The 17,201-nt window shown below is 36.9% G+C and overlaps 1 protein-coding gene across 21 annotated transcripts in view; it reads right to left on the reverse strand.

The window, feature by feature from the left end:
* The window catches only part of LOC113111835 (supervillin-like), a 73,961-nt gene that overhangs the window by 9,914 nt on the left and 46,846 nt on the right, over nt 1–17,201 (reverse strand). For 11 of the 21 annotated variants that reach the window (XR_003293367.1, XM_026276976.1, XM_026276966.1 and 8 more), the window contains 18 exons: nt 16,707–16,771; nt 15,746–15,882; nt 14,361–14,456; nt 13,157–13,442; nt 12,185–12,253; nt 10,569–10,944; nt 9,452–9,674; nt 8,161–8,293; nt 6,683–6,730; nt 5,820–5,888; nt 4,870–4,920; nt 4,261–4,429; nt 4,032–4,127; nt 3,864–3,950; nt 3,584–3,761; nt 3,279–3,451; nt 1,837–1,992; nt 975–1,111 (listed from right to left, as the gene is read on the reverse strand). Coding sequence is in view for 20 of the 21 variants with exons in the window: in XM_026276976.1 (XP_026132761.1) it covers nt 975–1,111; nt 1,837–1,992; nt 3,279–3,451; nt 3,584–3,761; nt 3,864–3,950; nt 4,032–4,127; nt 4,261–4,429; nt 4,870–4,920; nt 5,820–5,888; nt 6,683–6,730; nt 8,161–8,293; nt 9,452–9,674; nt 10,569–10,944; nt 12,185–12,253; nt 13,157–13,442; nt 14,361–14,456; nt 15,746–15,882; nt 16,707–16,771 (2,549 nt within the window). In the remaining variant the exon portion in view is untranslated. The remainder of the gene's footprint in view (nt 1–974; nt 1,112–1,836; nt 1,993–3,278; nt 3,452–3,583; nt 3,762–3,863; nt 3,951–4,031; nt 4,128–4,260; nt 4,430–4,869; nt 4,921–5,819; nt 5,889–6,682; nt 6,731–8,160; nt 8,294–9,451; nt 9,675–10,568; nt 10,945–12,184; nt 12,254–13,156; nt 13,443–14,360; nt 14,457–15,745; nt 15,883–16,706; nt 16,772–17,201) is intronic. The other 10 variants (XM_026276971.1, XM_026276983.1, XM_026276964.1 and 7 more) reach the window with 9 other exon arrangements.

The raw sequence follows: 17,201 nt of genomic DNA on the forward strand, positions 1-17,201 counted from the left end.
TTATATATGGCCAAACTTTTTTTTTTTTCCCTGTCAGCTAAGTTTTCAGCTCTTTCATTTGTTCCCAGTTTAGTGAAAGTATTATTTTTTTCCATTCAAGAGTTAATAGGCATTTTAATAAAAGTAGCTCTGCCCCCTTGTGAATGTTTTAGCTTCCCGTTGAGTCAAAAAACGGTGGGTCAACTTTTTTTTGTAATACTTACTGACATTCACTCTCCAGAGAATCTTGCTACACTGGTTTGGTTCAGATCGGGTGAAAAAACTAGGACTAGTTCACAAAAGCAGTAAAAAAAAAAAAAAAAAAAAAAAAAAACTCAATACCCACAAATCTGAGATGAGTTTTGTCCGTTGTGAGCCAAGGATTCCAACAATATAAGACACTTGAGGCTACGACTAATTTGTAAGAGAGACACAGGAGCTTTTACAATTCACCTCCTGCTTCTTGTGCAACAATATGACATTTCCTTTGTGGGTAATTCTGTTTACTTCCTGCACGTGGGGGACTCACCAACATATGAATAGTACTGAAAATACCACAGCTACAGGATATGACAGTCTAAATGGCAACAAAATCTTGAGACCCAAAAAAACATCTTACGTATACGAGTCACTAATACTGACATCTTGCACTAAACATACAGGGTTATTTTAGTATTATTTATATACTATTAGTGCTTATTAAAATTCTGAATTAGCTTTTACTTTCCATTTTTATTTTCCATTTTAATTGTTGTTTTTTTTTCATTTTATTAGGTTTTTAACTTAAATTTAGTCAAAACTGTTAATCTTGCCTTGACAACTAACTGAAATAAGTTTAAGAACTTTAATACATATTTGTATATTTTATTTTATTTAAGCTTTAATTTGATTAGTTTTAATTAACACTAAAAACACTGCTAACAGCTGGATATTAAACAATGCTAAAGCTTGATAGCGTGATGTGCATTTGTTAGTACGTATCAGGACACACTCACTTTGGCCTTCTCAATAACATTTGCAAATTCTCCAATCCAGATGAAGCAATAATGAGGTGTGATCAAAAGGAAGCAGTCACCACTGTTCAAGGAGGAAGCTCTGGGCTCAACCAGTCTGGTCTGGACATGCCGTCGACCTGATTAAAAAGCACAGAGAAATTGGGACACTATCAATGTGAGTCACATGCTGAACCCCCTGGTGTCAGGCGCAAACACTCCAAGAGATTTGCCTGGACTGTACTGCTTAATCTTGGTTGAATTTTAAACTCAAGACACCTAATGTTATGATATAATACATAACAATGAAATGTTATAGTTTACTTTTATAAAATGTGCACTGAAAACTGTTAAAATCAGCATAAACTTCCCTTCAAACAAAACATTACTACAGTTGGAGATAATATGTTGTTGTTGTTGAACTGCCTATCTGGTTTCTTTCTCCCTGATTTTATTAAGGATAGAATGCTGTTTTGGGAACATGCACATATGGTTTAGATTGAGAGGGATGCCTTATGAGGAACTGGTGTCCAAAGGACAGCTGTCCCCATAACAAAAGTAGTAGGTCTCATGCAAGATGGCTTCTCCTTCCTACATTTAAGTAAACAGCACCTTTCATGGCTGTCTCACTGCCAAATAAGTGCGGTCTCTACAGTAACACACAGATACAGCATACCCTATATGGCTAGCTGCTAATCAGAGACCATGAATCTCTACATGAAACACTGTTGAGAATAAAGCTGTGCCCAAACAAGGTCAGAACGGATGATGTTAATCAGCAGAGCCTTCTGTAAAAGGAGCCCTCTATCCTGTCACTGAGCTGAAATTTTGTGCATCACAAACAACTGTTGTCATTGTCACTCACCTTTGACTTGAATGAGCATGAGTTTTTTATAGGGCATGGCACTGTTGTTGGAGCTCTGCTCAGATGCATTCACACTTCGCAGACTCACACTGCCGAAGTTTTCCTTACTGGCCAATCCAGCGAGAGCGACCTCAGAGAAACCGCTGTTCTTATTCACTAAGAAAGAGAGGAACAGAGACCGACAGCAAGAGTATGAACTCTTGACCTTTAAAAGAGAGTAACTCAAAACTGTTATTCATTGTATTGCGCTACACTACCCTTGGAATCACATAAATCCTTGTGCAGAATTGGTTTTTGTTACTGAAAAAGAAGTCTAGTTAAAAAAATGCTGTTTGTCACATACTGACTGACTGAAATTCCAACACCATAACTATTTTTATACAACAGTTTTTTCTGGTCCTTTAATCTGATTGGCTGGTAAGAATGTTGATATTACAGTCCAACAGAACTACAACAGCCATTTCACCATTTGTATCACTCCGCTTGCCGAGCCGAATTTGCCGTATTTCTCACAGCGAGTGTCATGGCAAATGCCCAAATCCACTATAATTTTAAAAATAATACAGTAGTTTTAAGAGCATTTTAGGTGAGAAATGTACTGTACTTGTTTGGACTTCAAATAGGCAGTTTGTTAATAAAGATTATGTCAATGTGAAAATTTTCTATGACGCTTTGGAGATGTAAGCTCCAGGGCGTCAGCGGTCATCCAGTGCTCATAAACCCGCGGAGAGAGCGTCCCACCTTGGACAAAGATTTTCTGGAATTTACTGCTGGCTCTGATGTCTCTATAGTGATTAAACAAGATATATTTTGTTTTGGGCAAATCTAAAGGGTAGTCTTTGGTCTCATTAAGCTATTATTGGTTCCATAGCAAATAGTTTTGACAAAATCTAATAATGTTTATGTACCTTCAATGCTTTATATCAGACCGCTGCCTTTGTAATTTTGACCGAATTGCCTAGCAACTTTTATGATGGCTGTTGTTTTTGTTTATTAAATATTACTATTCAATAAATAATATTTTAAAAAATAATAGTTAATAATAATTAATAATAATTAATAAATAATAGTAGTATTTAGTATTAGGAAACTGTGTGTCTGTGTTCGTGATGGTGATTTTAGTTACATTGTTCCGCCATCAGAAGGCGACAAGAGAATGTTTTTACGAGTCAGCAGAAAAGACTTTACAACTGAAAAATACTTAAGTGCAGTTTTGAGCAAGGAAGTTATTTTTACTTTAAAAAAGCTCGTATGCAGCCAACAAATGCATCGAACTGTGCTGTCATCAAAAATCACCCTTAACAGATGAAAGGATAGATCAAAGCCTATATGCAGCCATATTTCACTTCTACCAGTGTGATATTGCTAATATAAATGTGCATATTTAAAAGAAATGGGATCATAAACTGAGTAGTCCAATTCTACAGCCTTCAATCACTCACTCTTTTCCTGTTTCATCCGCTTGCTCTCCAGAAGGCCGATATTCAGTCTCTGTTCTGTGTACTCATGTCTGATGTCCTCCCGAACGGCCAGCTTTTTCAGAGGGTTTTTGGATGACTGAACGTTTCTGGTTGGCCGTACTGCACGCTTGTGCTGCACCATGTCTGAAGTCAACCTAAAATAAAAAAACATTTATTTGTCAAGCTATAAATAAACTAATTAATATTCTAAAACAAAAAAATGGCTGTTTGTACAGGGACGACTTCAACATCCACTTTTAGCTCCACAATATTTCTTTTGGCTTTACCTGGGCAACTGCACTGCAAAAATGGCATCAAAATCCTCATTGATTTCCACCCCGCTAGTGATCTTGGCCATATCCTCTGTGTGTCTATAAAACTTATTGAAGATCTCATCATCCACAGTCATGACCTCTTTAACAGACTTCTCTGTGACTGCAATCGTGGATTCTTGAAGTCCTAAAACTAAGAAATGTATAAAAACATTAAGAATAAACTAAATAAAGTTGATATCAGAGAAAATGTAACATCTTTAAAGTTCATTACATATTCTCTTATCACACTCACCTTTATTATTGAGCCGACCAAGGAATGACTCCAACTTTTCCAGTTTCTTGTCTGACTCCAGCTTCATGTCCTGTCTTACTTCTATCTCTGCTTAAGAAAATACAGCAGTGATTATAACTATATATACACGCACATAGGACATATAAAACTTGAATAAGAGCTTCTCACCTTCATGTGGCTTTGAGATGGTATGGGAGGCATTCTTGTTTTTAGAGGACACAGGGGACAGCACTGGATTTGTGAGAACAGAAGGGGCTGCCAGACCTGGTTTGGAGAAAACGCAATGTTACAAAACAAAACTATATGCATCAAAACTATATAACCACCTAGTACAAAAATACATTAAAAAGTCTCAATTTGTGTCACTGCTGTGAAGCAATGTGCACTTTTCAATTACCTTTTTTAACCATACGTCCAGCCACTGTAAACTGAGTGGAGTCATTGAATGCTCCGTAACCTTTGGCCTTCCAGGCATCCTCTTGTGCGGTGATGAGCTGCAAGCGTTCCTGAATAGACATCTCGGTTCGCTCAATCTGCTGACCCTCCTCCACCTCATTTCCCATCCTCTGAGATCACAAATAAGAAAATAAATAATCGTTTACATCAATGTCAGTGTGAACCATGTTCTCACACTTTCATTTAAATATGTTTTTAATCTAAAAGTGATGCTTTGTTGATAAACATTTTTTACAAAAGTAGTGAGAGAATTGACATCTCAAAAGATTAAGCCAAGAAAAAAACTCAAATAAAATTGTGAAAGGAGCTTTCAGTATACACACTTAGGCACCATTTTCCTAACATTAACCTGGAAACAAACCAAACTGAAAGCATCTAAAATATACAGAATATTCATATGTAGTCAAACTAGCTAGTTGTTTACTCCAAAAAAGACACCAAATACAACACAACAAAAACACTTAACATACATATGTTTACATACATTACAACAAGTCTTATTGTTGTGTTATGGAGGAATAGTGGATGTGTGTTTGGGGGTGAGAGGCACCTTCCGTCTCCAGGGGTGACGCTCATCCACCTGCACGGGCAGGGGGGTAGCCTTCACACGGAGGGAAGAGCAGGAAGACAGATGGGAGGAATGAGGGATGAGAAAAGAATGGAAAGAAAGGATAAAAGGTGAGAGGATGCATGCTAGACTAAAGAGGCTCCTATGAATAGACATAGGAGGGTGATTCTTCACTGCACCGCTGACCTGCTACTCCTTGTTTAGTCAAACAGAATTATATAGGCATGTTTGTATCCAGTTGGGCAAGATAATGAAGATGGTAGAAAGATTTATACAGGCCTAAAGGTTTAAGCACTAAGTGAAGTATATAAAATGTATTTTAAAAAAGACACAACGTTATTTAAAGATCAAGAGTTTAAGAGTTAATTAGTAGAAGACAAGAATCTGTCAAGAAGACAAGAACTGAGAGTGCCATTCAAATTAATCCAAGAAATACAAGGAGGCAATTTCTTAGACTTCAAGAAATACTTGTACATATGTTGTGCACTGTTACACTGTGCAGAATATAAATGAGTTACAGTAGTAACAATTGTTTACCTTTAAGTAAAAAAAAAAGTATGTGTACACTTATAAACTAAAAACAAAGTAAAAGGATGTTCCCTGAAGCCAGATGTTTTTTTTTTATATATATATATATAATTATATTTCTTCTTTTTGTTTTGTTACCATTTATGTACATAACTTTGTTACAAGTATAAGACAGGTAAAATATACAGGCAATGAACTGCCATCCCTGAAACACTGCACCTGTATTTTGTAAGATGGACTTTGTCTGGTCTGACATGTTTTTCTTAACCATACATTTAAAAGGATTTTGTATGAGGCAGAAAGCAAAATTGGGGGAAAAAATATATTAGTGGTCAAAAGAGGGTAGCTGTCAGTATCAGAGGGTGGAATGAAGAGGATAGTTTACATTGGGTGTTTTTGCTCACCTTGGGAAGGATTGCTATTTGATCCAGTGGTTCAGAGGCACACGAAAAGGAGGAGGAAAAGACAGGATCCTACAGACAGTACAGAGAGGGAAGGCAAGACAAAAGAGGGAGAGACATGAAAAAACAGGAGGGAATGAAGAGGAAGTCCAAGGGACAGGCAGCAGGCAGGTGACACTGGTCTGGTCTTAGACAAAATGTCACCTCTAAATAACCACATGACAAGAAAAAGTAATTTTCTACAATGCTATGGTCAAATCTAAAATACAACACACAATCACCATCCTTGTACAACCACCTTGAATCTAATGATGCTGAAATCATTCTCCAACTATGCTGTCAATCAAGCAGTTTCAAGAGAAACCCTAATGGAAAGTACTGGAATGAAATAAAATAAGTGGGCAGATGCAGTACTTTAAATAAATCACAAATTCACTGGCTCATCAAGCTGTCATTTATTGATACCATCACTGTGTAAAATGTATGACTTTGGCTACAGGCTTTCAGTTAGCTTAATCTATAAGAGTGGTTGAACAAGGCAATTAATACCACATTGTAACCGTGAAGTCACCATTGGGTAAAATGACAAAGCCAACACAATGGCTGTTAAAATAAAATATGAAATAAACTTTTAAATTTCAGAACACATAACGTCACCATGGTAGCAATGTGAGAGGAACAAGCAGATACAAATCACCACCACAAGCAACTGGGTAATCCTGAATTAACAACATGATCCGAAACACCATGACAGCACACTGACATCACCGTGATTAAAGGATTAAACACAAAAAATAAACCAGAACCCTCTTGCACACTGGCTATACCCATGCTAAGCTTGTTAGCACAGTGGCTAACAGCCTTACCCAAAGTTGATCAGACACGGCAAAGTCATCAATCATCATCCCATCATCCTACAAAAAGGGGTAAATGAACAGGGGAGAGATTATCCCCTACTAAAAGTTTGGATACTGAATTTAACCTTTAATCTGGTTACAGTGAAGAATAAACATGTTTATTATGCAGTCTGATGATGCTACCCGAGTTATTTCTAATAATAAAGTAACTCGGATTGAGATTCTCAATATTAAAATGCTACTCATATTATAAGTTAACTAATTTGTTAAATCAGCAAGAAAAACTGTAGTACCATTTGGTCTACAAGTATTAAAGTCACAATGAAACGGAATACAACTGAATATTTTCTCCCATATTTACATGTACACCTGAGTCAAGCGATGGATTGAATGGAGGCAGATCTGAATACGAGCTTGCAGTTTATTGTGAGAAAGGAAAGGGTTAAGTAGACTAAGTGATTTGAGACTATCTGCATACAGTACATCACCACAAGATCACAGGAAGACTTAAACACTGATGAAAGAAGATCTTGTAAATAAATTGTTGTTGAATCTGATCTGCCAGATCTTCAGCTAAGTATTGGCTCTAATGATAGCTAATCTCCTATGCTGAATTTAGCAATAAGTGATTTTATAAGAAAATCACATTACAGAATTAATGCAACCTGAAGATATCAAAACCCTGCAAGTGAAGTAAATAATCTAGAGAATAAATCCAAACAGAGAAAGGCATGTAAAACCTCACCACATCCCCCAACGTTTTAGAGAATTAGCATCAAGCATGCAATGTTTTGAAACATGTTTTATTATAATAATAAAAAAAAAGCATGCATTTAAGTAGTGGACTAGCAGAAAGACAGAGATTATGCAGGTAAAGAACACATACATGTACTGCATCAAACATACAAATAATCCAGAACTCTTTACTTGAAAAATTATGTACACGTTCATGATGACCACGTTGATCTATAACAGCCCTTTTTTTCCAGTCACAATATATTAAGAGTGCATAAATAATACCTCTAATTTGATGATTTCTAAACATCATTAACAATCAGACTACACTATTTAAAAGTATATAAATTAGCTAGCTCTGAGCAAACTTATTTGCCATAGAGATTGCGTCAGATTAGAACTCAAGTTTCACACCGAAGAAAATTAAATAAATTTGAAAAACAACTGAAAAGTGACCCGTGCACACCACAAAACCATGCTAACAGAAAGGACAGAATAAAGTGAAATGATACAAGATAAGAAAACAATGACTAGCACAAACCCTTCTCTGTTTAGAGTTACTCAACTGCACAAAGGCCAATTCTAAACTGAAATGCTGGACTATGCAACAAATGCAAACTAAACTACTAATCCACAAAATAAACGAGTTGCATGATATTTGCTCTTCATCAACTGGAATTGATAATACAAGATGTTCCAATATACCTATGACCTGTACAGTCAGCTGAGACAGTTCAGGGTTCAGAGGTTACCTTCTTCTTGAAGCTCTGCTCCACTTCCCATAGCTGGGCGTGTCTTTCAGACACAGCGACCTTCACCACATCCTGTTTTTTATTTATCCTGTTCTTCCAGTCTTCCTCTCCACTCTTCTTCAACAGTTCCAGCCTGCGAGACACAATGATGGGTCATCATCAATTCTTGAAAAGATCTTAAAATCTCATATACACTTAAATGCCTGAAATTAATTTTGTAGATGCATTTACTAATTAATAATTGTGTAGACTTTTATTTCTTGACAAAAACATCTACTGGATGAGAAGGACCAGATAGTGAAGCAGCTGACAGGAGCCAAGCATGCTTGGGAACTCCTTCAATACTGTTGAAAAGCAATCCAGAATATATGAATATATACATATATACATACACGTACACATACACACACACACACACACACAAATAGGTTTATTGAAGAACAAATAGGTGTGTTGAAACTTTTGACTGGGATTGTGTAACTACACATTCATGACAAACATAAATTTCTTCTGCAAATAAATTTATCTTTGTGGAAAAGTTAAAAAACAACAACAAACAGGAATTTCCCATATGAGTGGTTTTCATTTTGTCATTAATAAATTTTAATAACTTGCATCAGCTTGCTTCCTATGGCAACAGACAGTTGCCCACACAATACTTTGATCTTAAACCGGACACAGTGATATAGCTCTTACAAAACTAAAACCAAACTATACAGAGTTATACACAATATACTGTTACACGGAACTGGAATATGCTTTATTTTCTCTTCTAATATCTGTCCTCCTCCATCTGTGTAATTGCTGTCAGACCACAACACAAGGACGCAGTCAGATGGCACGAAGACATTACAACAGCATCATTACTATCGACAATGACCTATTTTATAGTCAAAAATGTTGTGTAAGGACTTGGAGCATCTGATGTTTCCATTTCTAATGTAATTTTTCTCCCAGCTCTCATTCTAAATAGAATTGAACTGACATATATATTCAGAATACACAATGTAACCCACTTTCCCCAAATAGTCAAAGTGGAACACACACACACAAAAAGACTAAGGCAGCTTTGTTTTCTACAATTTACAATGTCCTGCTTTATAGAGATAAAAATATCAGATTAGGTATCAGATTGTATTATACATCTATATGTATGTATACATTAACCTATGCAAGAGAAAACACTTACATATGACATTATGCTGACTTTTTTTCCATATCACCACATCATAAAATTAACAAACTATTCAAAAGATGTCATTTTGGATATTTAATGCTTTCATATACGCACCTCTCTTTGATGGACATCTGTCGGGTAGACATGATGTCTGAGAACTTGTCTCCCTCCTCTGGTTTAAAGTCAGTCTCCTGCTCGTCTTCTCTCCTGTTGTCCTCTGAGAGGTGTCCAGTAGACTCTGCGTGTGCGTGCGGTGCGAGAGAGCTGCTCCGTAAAGAGGATGAGCCCTGCGATACAGCTGCTGCTGCACGTACTGTGGCTGTGTGAACAGGAAGATCTGTTAAACACAGATACAGGAAAGGGTTAGAGCAGCCTCAGTGATTCAATCAATAACAGCTCACTGACAGGCGGAGCCACCAGACACATACAAACAAAGCCATACTCTCTCACACACACTCCGTCCTGTCATGAGTTGATGCTCACTTGAGCATGCGAAACACGCATAGTAAAACTGATGAAAATGTAACACAGGAAATGAGTGTCAGTTTCTAAGCATAAAAGGAAGCTTTGTTGCTCATGCTGTGGCCATGTGGCTCAGACAGACATCTTTCTGTCTTTTCAAATGGGGAAAAGTTTAAAACCACCAGCTGAATGACAGACACCAAACAGGAAGACTCTACAGAACTGACGCACATCAGCACAGACCACATGTACAGCAGACACTGCAGGAAGCCTTCATAACAAGCCATCCTGGATAAAACAGTATATGACTGTGCGAATTGTAAGAATATAATTTTTTTTATTATTATTTATTTATTTTTTTAGATTGAACCGTCAAATCAGAACCTTGGGGTAAGATGCAAAAATTTTTAGTTGGCATTTTTTTGTATAATATTGATTATTTAGACAATGTTTTTATTCCATTTGTGTGACCTTAATTACATTAATTTAAAAATATCAATGACACTTTTTAAAGAAATCTATTTCTCTATATAGATCCATCAATTTCCCCTAAGAATAGAATCTATTGGGTGATGGGTCACCAACCTGTACATGTTTCACTGTATTTGTCTAACTATATATATCAGTGTCTGTGCACTGTTCTTACAGTGAGCATCTTGCCATATTATTAACTAGGAAAGATAAGTTAAATAACAATACCTTGAAGTACAGAAACGTATGAGAAGATGTGCCACTTAAAAAACACATCACCTATATCTATATTCTTTACCTGACATGGCTGCCTTTGACTTGTGCTCTCCATCTGTTACTAAAGGGTCTTGAGAGGTCACCAGAGCCTCATTGTGCCCTTTATACTCCTCCCAGTCACTAGCCGGTTGAGCGTGTGGTGTCTGTTTCATGCTCTCTGGAGAGGGGTGTTTCCTCTTCCCCATGTTCAATAACTGCTTTTCTCCTTGGGCCGCCTCTGGGCTCTGATGAGCAGCTTGAGGTTGATACGGTGGGGAGAGGGTCTTCTCATAGTAGGCAGGACCAGATACATTGGGCATGGTCAGATGGATGTCACCAGCATGTTCAGTGGAAACGGTTGAGGATCTCAGGGCCGAAGTAGAGGTGGATGCAAAACAAGCTCCACCTGCAGGCTGCAGCTACAAGAGTGCAATAAAAGAGAAGGATCAAGAGTTTCAGCAGAAAGGGAAAGGATAGGAGATTTCAGAGTGAGCAATATGAGAAAGAGAAAGATTAGAGCAAAGAGAGAGGGATGGGATGAGAACAAAAAGTGAGTCAGCATGGGCAGGAAACAGCACATTCATCAACAGTTCATCAGCAGACACACGTCAATCATGCTGACTAATCAGAGGCTGACTTATTGCATTTCCTGTAACTGAAAGGCAAGCATCAAATCAGCCAATAACAAAACAATTCACAAAGCCATGCCCTTTATATACTGAACCCGACTGTTCCCATCATGCCCTCAGAAACAGACACTAAGTCACATACACAATCAATTATATTTAACACTACTGTGATACAGTTGTGGTGTCCATTTAGAATAAGATCATCGAAAAGTAAATATAGAAATGAACAATAATGAATAGAGGTGGGCAGTATGTGGGAAATTTTACTTCAAAGCAGCAGTGTCTTTTTGCAGTTGGAAAACAACAAACTACCTCTATCTTTTTTAATAACATTTTGCTTTACAATACAATTTGGTTTGTTGGGTTATACTGCTTTTTCACCAGAAGCAACCACCCCAGAGTTTTCAATTGGGCCAAGACTCGATCAGGTGATGTAAGCACATTTACTCTGTTCTGATATGTCTAAATGAATCAAACTAAGGGAGAAAGCACATGTGAGAAAGCCCTAAAAATGGGCTATAATAATAGTCTATAGTGATTAGAAATAGTTCTTTCTTCATTATACACACATTCCAGTGTGCATTTGCCACAATTTTTCCATGCTTCGTCTTTCTCTAATCACAGAAAGCAAAACACACTACAGCAAATTTCTTTGCAGAATAACCCAGCACTAATGATGTTTATACATGAAACACAATAAACAGACAAAACATCATATCTGTTACCTTTCTCAACCCCATTTCAAAAGCACATAAAGACTGCGAAGCCTGTACTTGAACTACCAGCAATCTGGAACTACATTCACAAACAGAAGCATTTACCTCCATGCCTTCTTTGAAATTGTACGTTCATCTAAGCAAGATGCTTAAACGAAATGCCAGAATTTAGCCTACTGGCACATATTGACATATATGCTGAAGCATTAGGACAACTGCTTCTAAGACACGGGACATTGGTTTTACTGCAGGCTGAGTAAAACCTTGGTTTCTACAAAATATCATACGGTTCTAGAGGACTCTGGTATCCTCACATGTTCCAGATCACTCAGAAGCTCTGAGAACTCCGATTCCTCGTCAAACATCTCAGAATCAGAATCATCCTGCATCAGAGACAAACCTCTTTAAATGTTCAATCGTATGTGTCTGTGCGCGTAGAACTAAGATTGATTACATTTCTGTGGATGCAATACTTCAACATATGCCCAATAAACTTAAATCAGGGTACACAGTAAGAGTGGGCGATATGTACAAAAATATAATAACAATATCGCTAAACATTTCGATAAGAAAATAATCAGTAGACCTATTAAAAATGTGAAAGTCTAACGACACAATATAAATGTATGGTTATTATCGATTAACTGAAAAAAAAAAAAAAAAACACATCGTTGTTGTGTATCTAGGTGTTGACTATTAAATCAACAACAAAAAAAAACCCATCACATTAGCTTTCAAAAGTTTGCTAAAAGATTGTAGGGACGTACTTCAATCCCTCACAGACTCAATTTCCCTTTTTATAAAGTGAAATGCAACATAAAATAGGTGGAAAACAAGACATGAATGGTAGTAAAGCAATGCAACTTTTGCTGTAGGTCACAACAATGACAATATTACAAATATAATGCATCTGATTTCATTCACCCTACACATTAATACTATACAGAACATCATTTTCAAAGTTAAGTATGAAAAGTAAGTATTAAAAACTAAAAAAAGTACCTACTCAGAGTATGTAATTCCAGGATCAGCCTGTGACTTCTTAACCCCAGATTTCTCACTTGCTTTATAGCTTAATTGTCTTTCTCTTGTCCTCCAGTATTTAACTGACATACACTATAAATGGCCAAAAGCATGTGCACACCCAAAAGATCACACCCATATGTGCTTAATTTAATGGCCAGTCATGATTCATGATTTAAATTACACGATGAGTAATGCACTGAACTAATGCACTAATTCTTCACTGAATAAGTGTTTAATGAAGATACAGAAATGTTACATACCTGTTCAACCTCTCCTAGTGTGATTGGCTGAGTCTTGTAGCGGGCATTACTTCTGCGTGACCGAGTGTCTCCCCTGGCCCGAGGGCCGTGGCTGGACGGCTGTGCCAGGCGGTTGAAGAGTGCCATCTTCTCTGCCAGACTGAGCGTGGATAGATCTGGCTCCTCTAGGCCATCCTCCTCTGGAGATGCATGGTGAGCTCGACTTGTCTCCACTGTCTCCTGAGCCAGCCGAACCTCTCTGGCCTGCTCTCTCACTATGGAGCTCTGCTGGGATGAAGCCTGCAAGCTGTAGGGCACATCAACACCAGACAATGTGTTTCATATTAATTCCATTATAATCACTTGTAAGGCTGGGCTGCATTACTGTATTTATCATATATAATTATAATAATACTGAAGAATCACAACATTTTGTGTAAATAACTACTTGCATAAACGTGGATTAAACACACGTGGCATGCATAGAATATACAAGCAATCGTGATTCATGTTACAGTATGAATAAAGCTAGATAACATTTTGGAAGTGTTGTTCATTCAGCAGTCCAATTATAAACACAAATGAATTAATGTATGTATGAAACATTTTCAATGACAAAAAAAAAAAAAATTCTTCATATTAAGATCACAGTAGCATGAGCAGATAAAAGGTCATGCAGTTTATCTGCTCAACATATTGCTGATGAAGCAAGAAAACACAAGTGACATGACTCGAATCCCTCCAAGCAATGTGTCATACTTTTACAACTAATTCAGACACATTTAACAACTGCTAACTTTTCATGACCTTAAAAAATATTAATAAGATATATTACAGCTCAACACAAGTCAGTGATGATCAGGATATTCATGAAAATGTGGGTGTGCTTTTGAAATTCTCACTCTTAATTCTAGTAATGTAAACTAATGATCTGTATTGGACTGATCCTTAATTTGACTTTAACAAGTTGTTTAACAAGTTTAACATTTTTGAAGCATGATTTACAGGAAAAATGTATCTTGTTTTTTATCCTTTATCATGTTTATTTTAAATTGTAATGACATTTCACAATACAAAAGTTGATTACTTTTCTCATGATGCATGAATCTAAAGAAATTGTTGAACATGCAAGCTCTCAGTGACAAACATTAGTACCGATAAGAGTGACCATGCCTGTATTACACACACACGCTCATGGGAGTGTCTGTATGTGTGTCCTGGGTACCTGGATTTGGTCACAGAGCTGCTGACTAGAGTGGGCCTAGGAACACTCGTTACAGAGGTTTGTACAGTCACGGACTGTGACAAATGGCCAGGGACACTTTAAACCACACAGAGCAGAAGGAACGAAACAGAGACACAGGGAAAAACTGAAGAAAACAGATCATAGCTACACACACCACAGAAGAAAAGGAAGGGATAGAATGTAAAACAGTGTACAGTACATACTTCTGTTCTATTCTATTTACAGCACACTTGTACATAGACTGACATTTTTGTTTATAAATACATATATATGCACAGTGGTGTAGTGGTGTCTGCTGGAGAAGTGGGTATATTTTTAATTTATGTCCCCATTTGTTTTTTTAAGTAGCCCAGCAAAGGATAAATTGCCTGTGTGTTAAACAGTGATGTAAGATTAGTCTTGCATATTTAGTTCACTCCAAAATGGGCCAGCAAAATGCATATTTTCAATAACTTCTGCTACTTGACTTCACGGAGTAAGGATCATTATGAAATTAATATTAGCCAAAAAAGAGGTGCAGATTTTGCAAATAAATAATTAAAATGTAAAATATTGTATAGACTGCAACAATTAACACTTTGCCAGAACCTCAAGTAGACAAGCTATTTTGTTTAGTTATCTGTAGGAGGATCATGATCTCTATTTGATATAGAAATAAAAAATAAAAAAAATAAAAACATTTTCCAGAATTGTTTCTCCCATGGCATACGGTGAAGGGCAAATAGTAAACCACCTAATTCCCCCATACTTTTTTACAATTTATTTATAAACTATATAATGCAACACAAAACTTGTTTAGAGAATTTTTTATGCAATTAAGCACTGGTCAAGCTGCAATATCAAACAGGACCACATGGAATAACAAAAAGATCACTAAACCTACTGACTTGACCTGATTGTACAGGCTACTATAAGGATCCATTCAAAATGGAAAAAAAAAAAACACCTTCAGGCTTCTGCATTGTCCATTATAAAACACTCGTATTTTTAAGCCAAACCAAACATAGACTCTGCTTGCATTCACGTGATTTGTCAAGAACAGAGGCGGGCACAGGCGCAATCATCAATCAAATTTAAAGGGAAGCCGGTGCATCCTGAAAACATCACTGTCTTTACTGGGTATATTTAGGGAATATTTGCATTTATTCACATGCGATTTGATTAGCTAGTCATGGTGGACTGTTATAATTTTGCCTAATGCAGGACACTACAGAATGATGCGCATTTCAAAAACATAAAAAAAAAATTAAGACCAACATTTATATCTTGCCAAATTTTGAAACTAACAAATGTAAAAAAGTGATTTTTTTTTGTGTGTGTTCTCAACTTGAATTACTGAACACGTCACATGCTATAAAACTTACGTAGCAGCAATGACCACTTCCTCTGAGGTGACGGGTTGAGTGCGGGAGCGATCCTGTCCTCTCCTCAGCCTGCGTTCAACAGCAGGGTTACGGCTCCATGCCTTCAAAACTGAACCATCTGAGGTCTTTTCAAGCTCCTAAGACACAGGAAGGCTTTGAATGAAAGCTTTGCACAATTACTTCTAACAAAATAAACACTCAAATGCTGCATTTGACTGAGGAACTTTACTAGCTTGTTCAAGATATCACATGTTTTTCCTTTAAGTCAGGTTTCTATTAGATTCACTAAATTGTGTTGATGGTCACAATTGGCTATTTCCTGGAGTTTTAAATGTCATATCTGTGGAATGTGCATGTTTGCATGATGTGTGAATTTAGGGGTAATGGACTGAGGGGTGTCCTCTTTACACAACTGCTGGAATTAATAAGTATGTACAACCACAGACAGACAAGTTTTGTTCCAAAAATAAGAAAACTGAAAGTTTAAGATAGATTGCTAGTCATCAATCTTGTGCTGGACTATATCTAAGAGAGAACTGAATGTGTGTGTATGTGTGTGTGTGGAGGGGGAATTTTCATTCAGATGGCAGAATGATTAACAGTCATGTTTTGTTCCGCGCTGAAAAGTTACAACTGAATATTGTGCTATTTAATTTGAAATGCAGAACTTCTCTCAATATTGGTTTGTTAAGCACTTGCTGTGTTTATTAGAGCATCAAATAGTTAGCTTAGACACCATTGGAATCAACAGAGCTGTGGCTGATTCTTATGTGCACTTCATGTAAGGGACAATATTTGTGTGGTCTGCATAACCATTTGCAGGGTTGTGGCCAACACAGTGTGTTTCGAATAAGCCACTTAAAAAGCTTTTGGTTAGGATGCCGTCTTTATAGACAGTAGAAAGGAAGCAGCCCACTTTCAGGGTTTGGAACAGAAGCACAGACACTCGAACACCACATACCCTGAAAAGAGAGCGCTTGGCGGCTACACTCAGCTTTGCTCGCTCATCCAACTTCTCTTCATCCACTGCAAAAACACAGGAAGAAAAGAATGAGTCAGAAGCCTTTTCATGAGAACTATTTCATTAAACCCCAAGACTTTCAGAGGACAAACACAATGCTAAACACATGGTAGAAAGATTACATAAGCAAATTTCTGCTTCTCTACTTTGAGTTCACAAAGGAAACCTTAATTAAGACACAGCAGGTGGAAATAAATGCTTTACATCTTTCAAATGCAGCATATTATATTAAAATATGCTCTTATATAAATTGTGACATTATTTATGCAACACTCAAATGGACAGTTCGCCCAAAAAAGAAAATCTGTCACCATTTACTCACCATGTTGCTTCAAACTCATAGAATTTTGGTTAATCTTCAAAATACAAATTAGGTTATTTTTAATTAGGAAGTTCAGGAAACCAAAACTTAGATTCATGTGTCATTAAGTTTTA

Source organism: Carassius auratus, chromosome 12, assembly GCF_003368295.1.
Source record: "Carassius auratus strain Wakin chromosome 12, ASM336829v1, whole genome shotgun sequence".
NCBI classification, from domain to species: domain Eukaryota; kingdom Metazoa; phylum Chordata; class Actinopteri; order Cypriniformes; family Cyprinidae; genus Carassius; species Carassius auratus.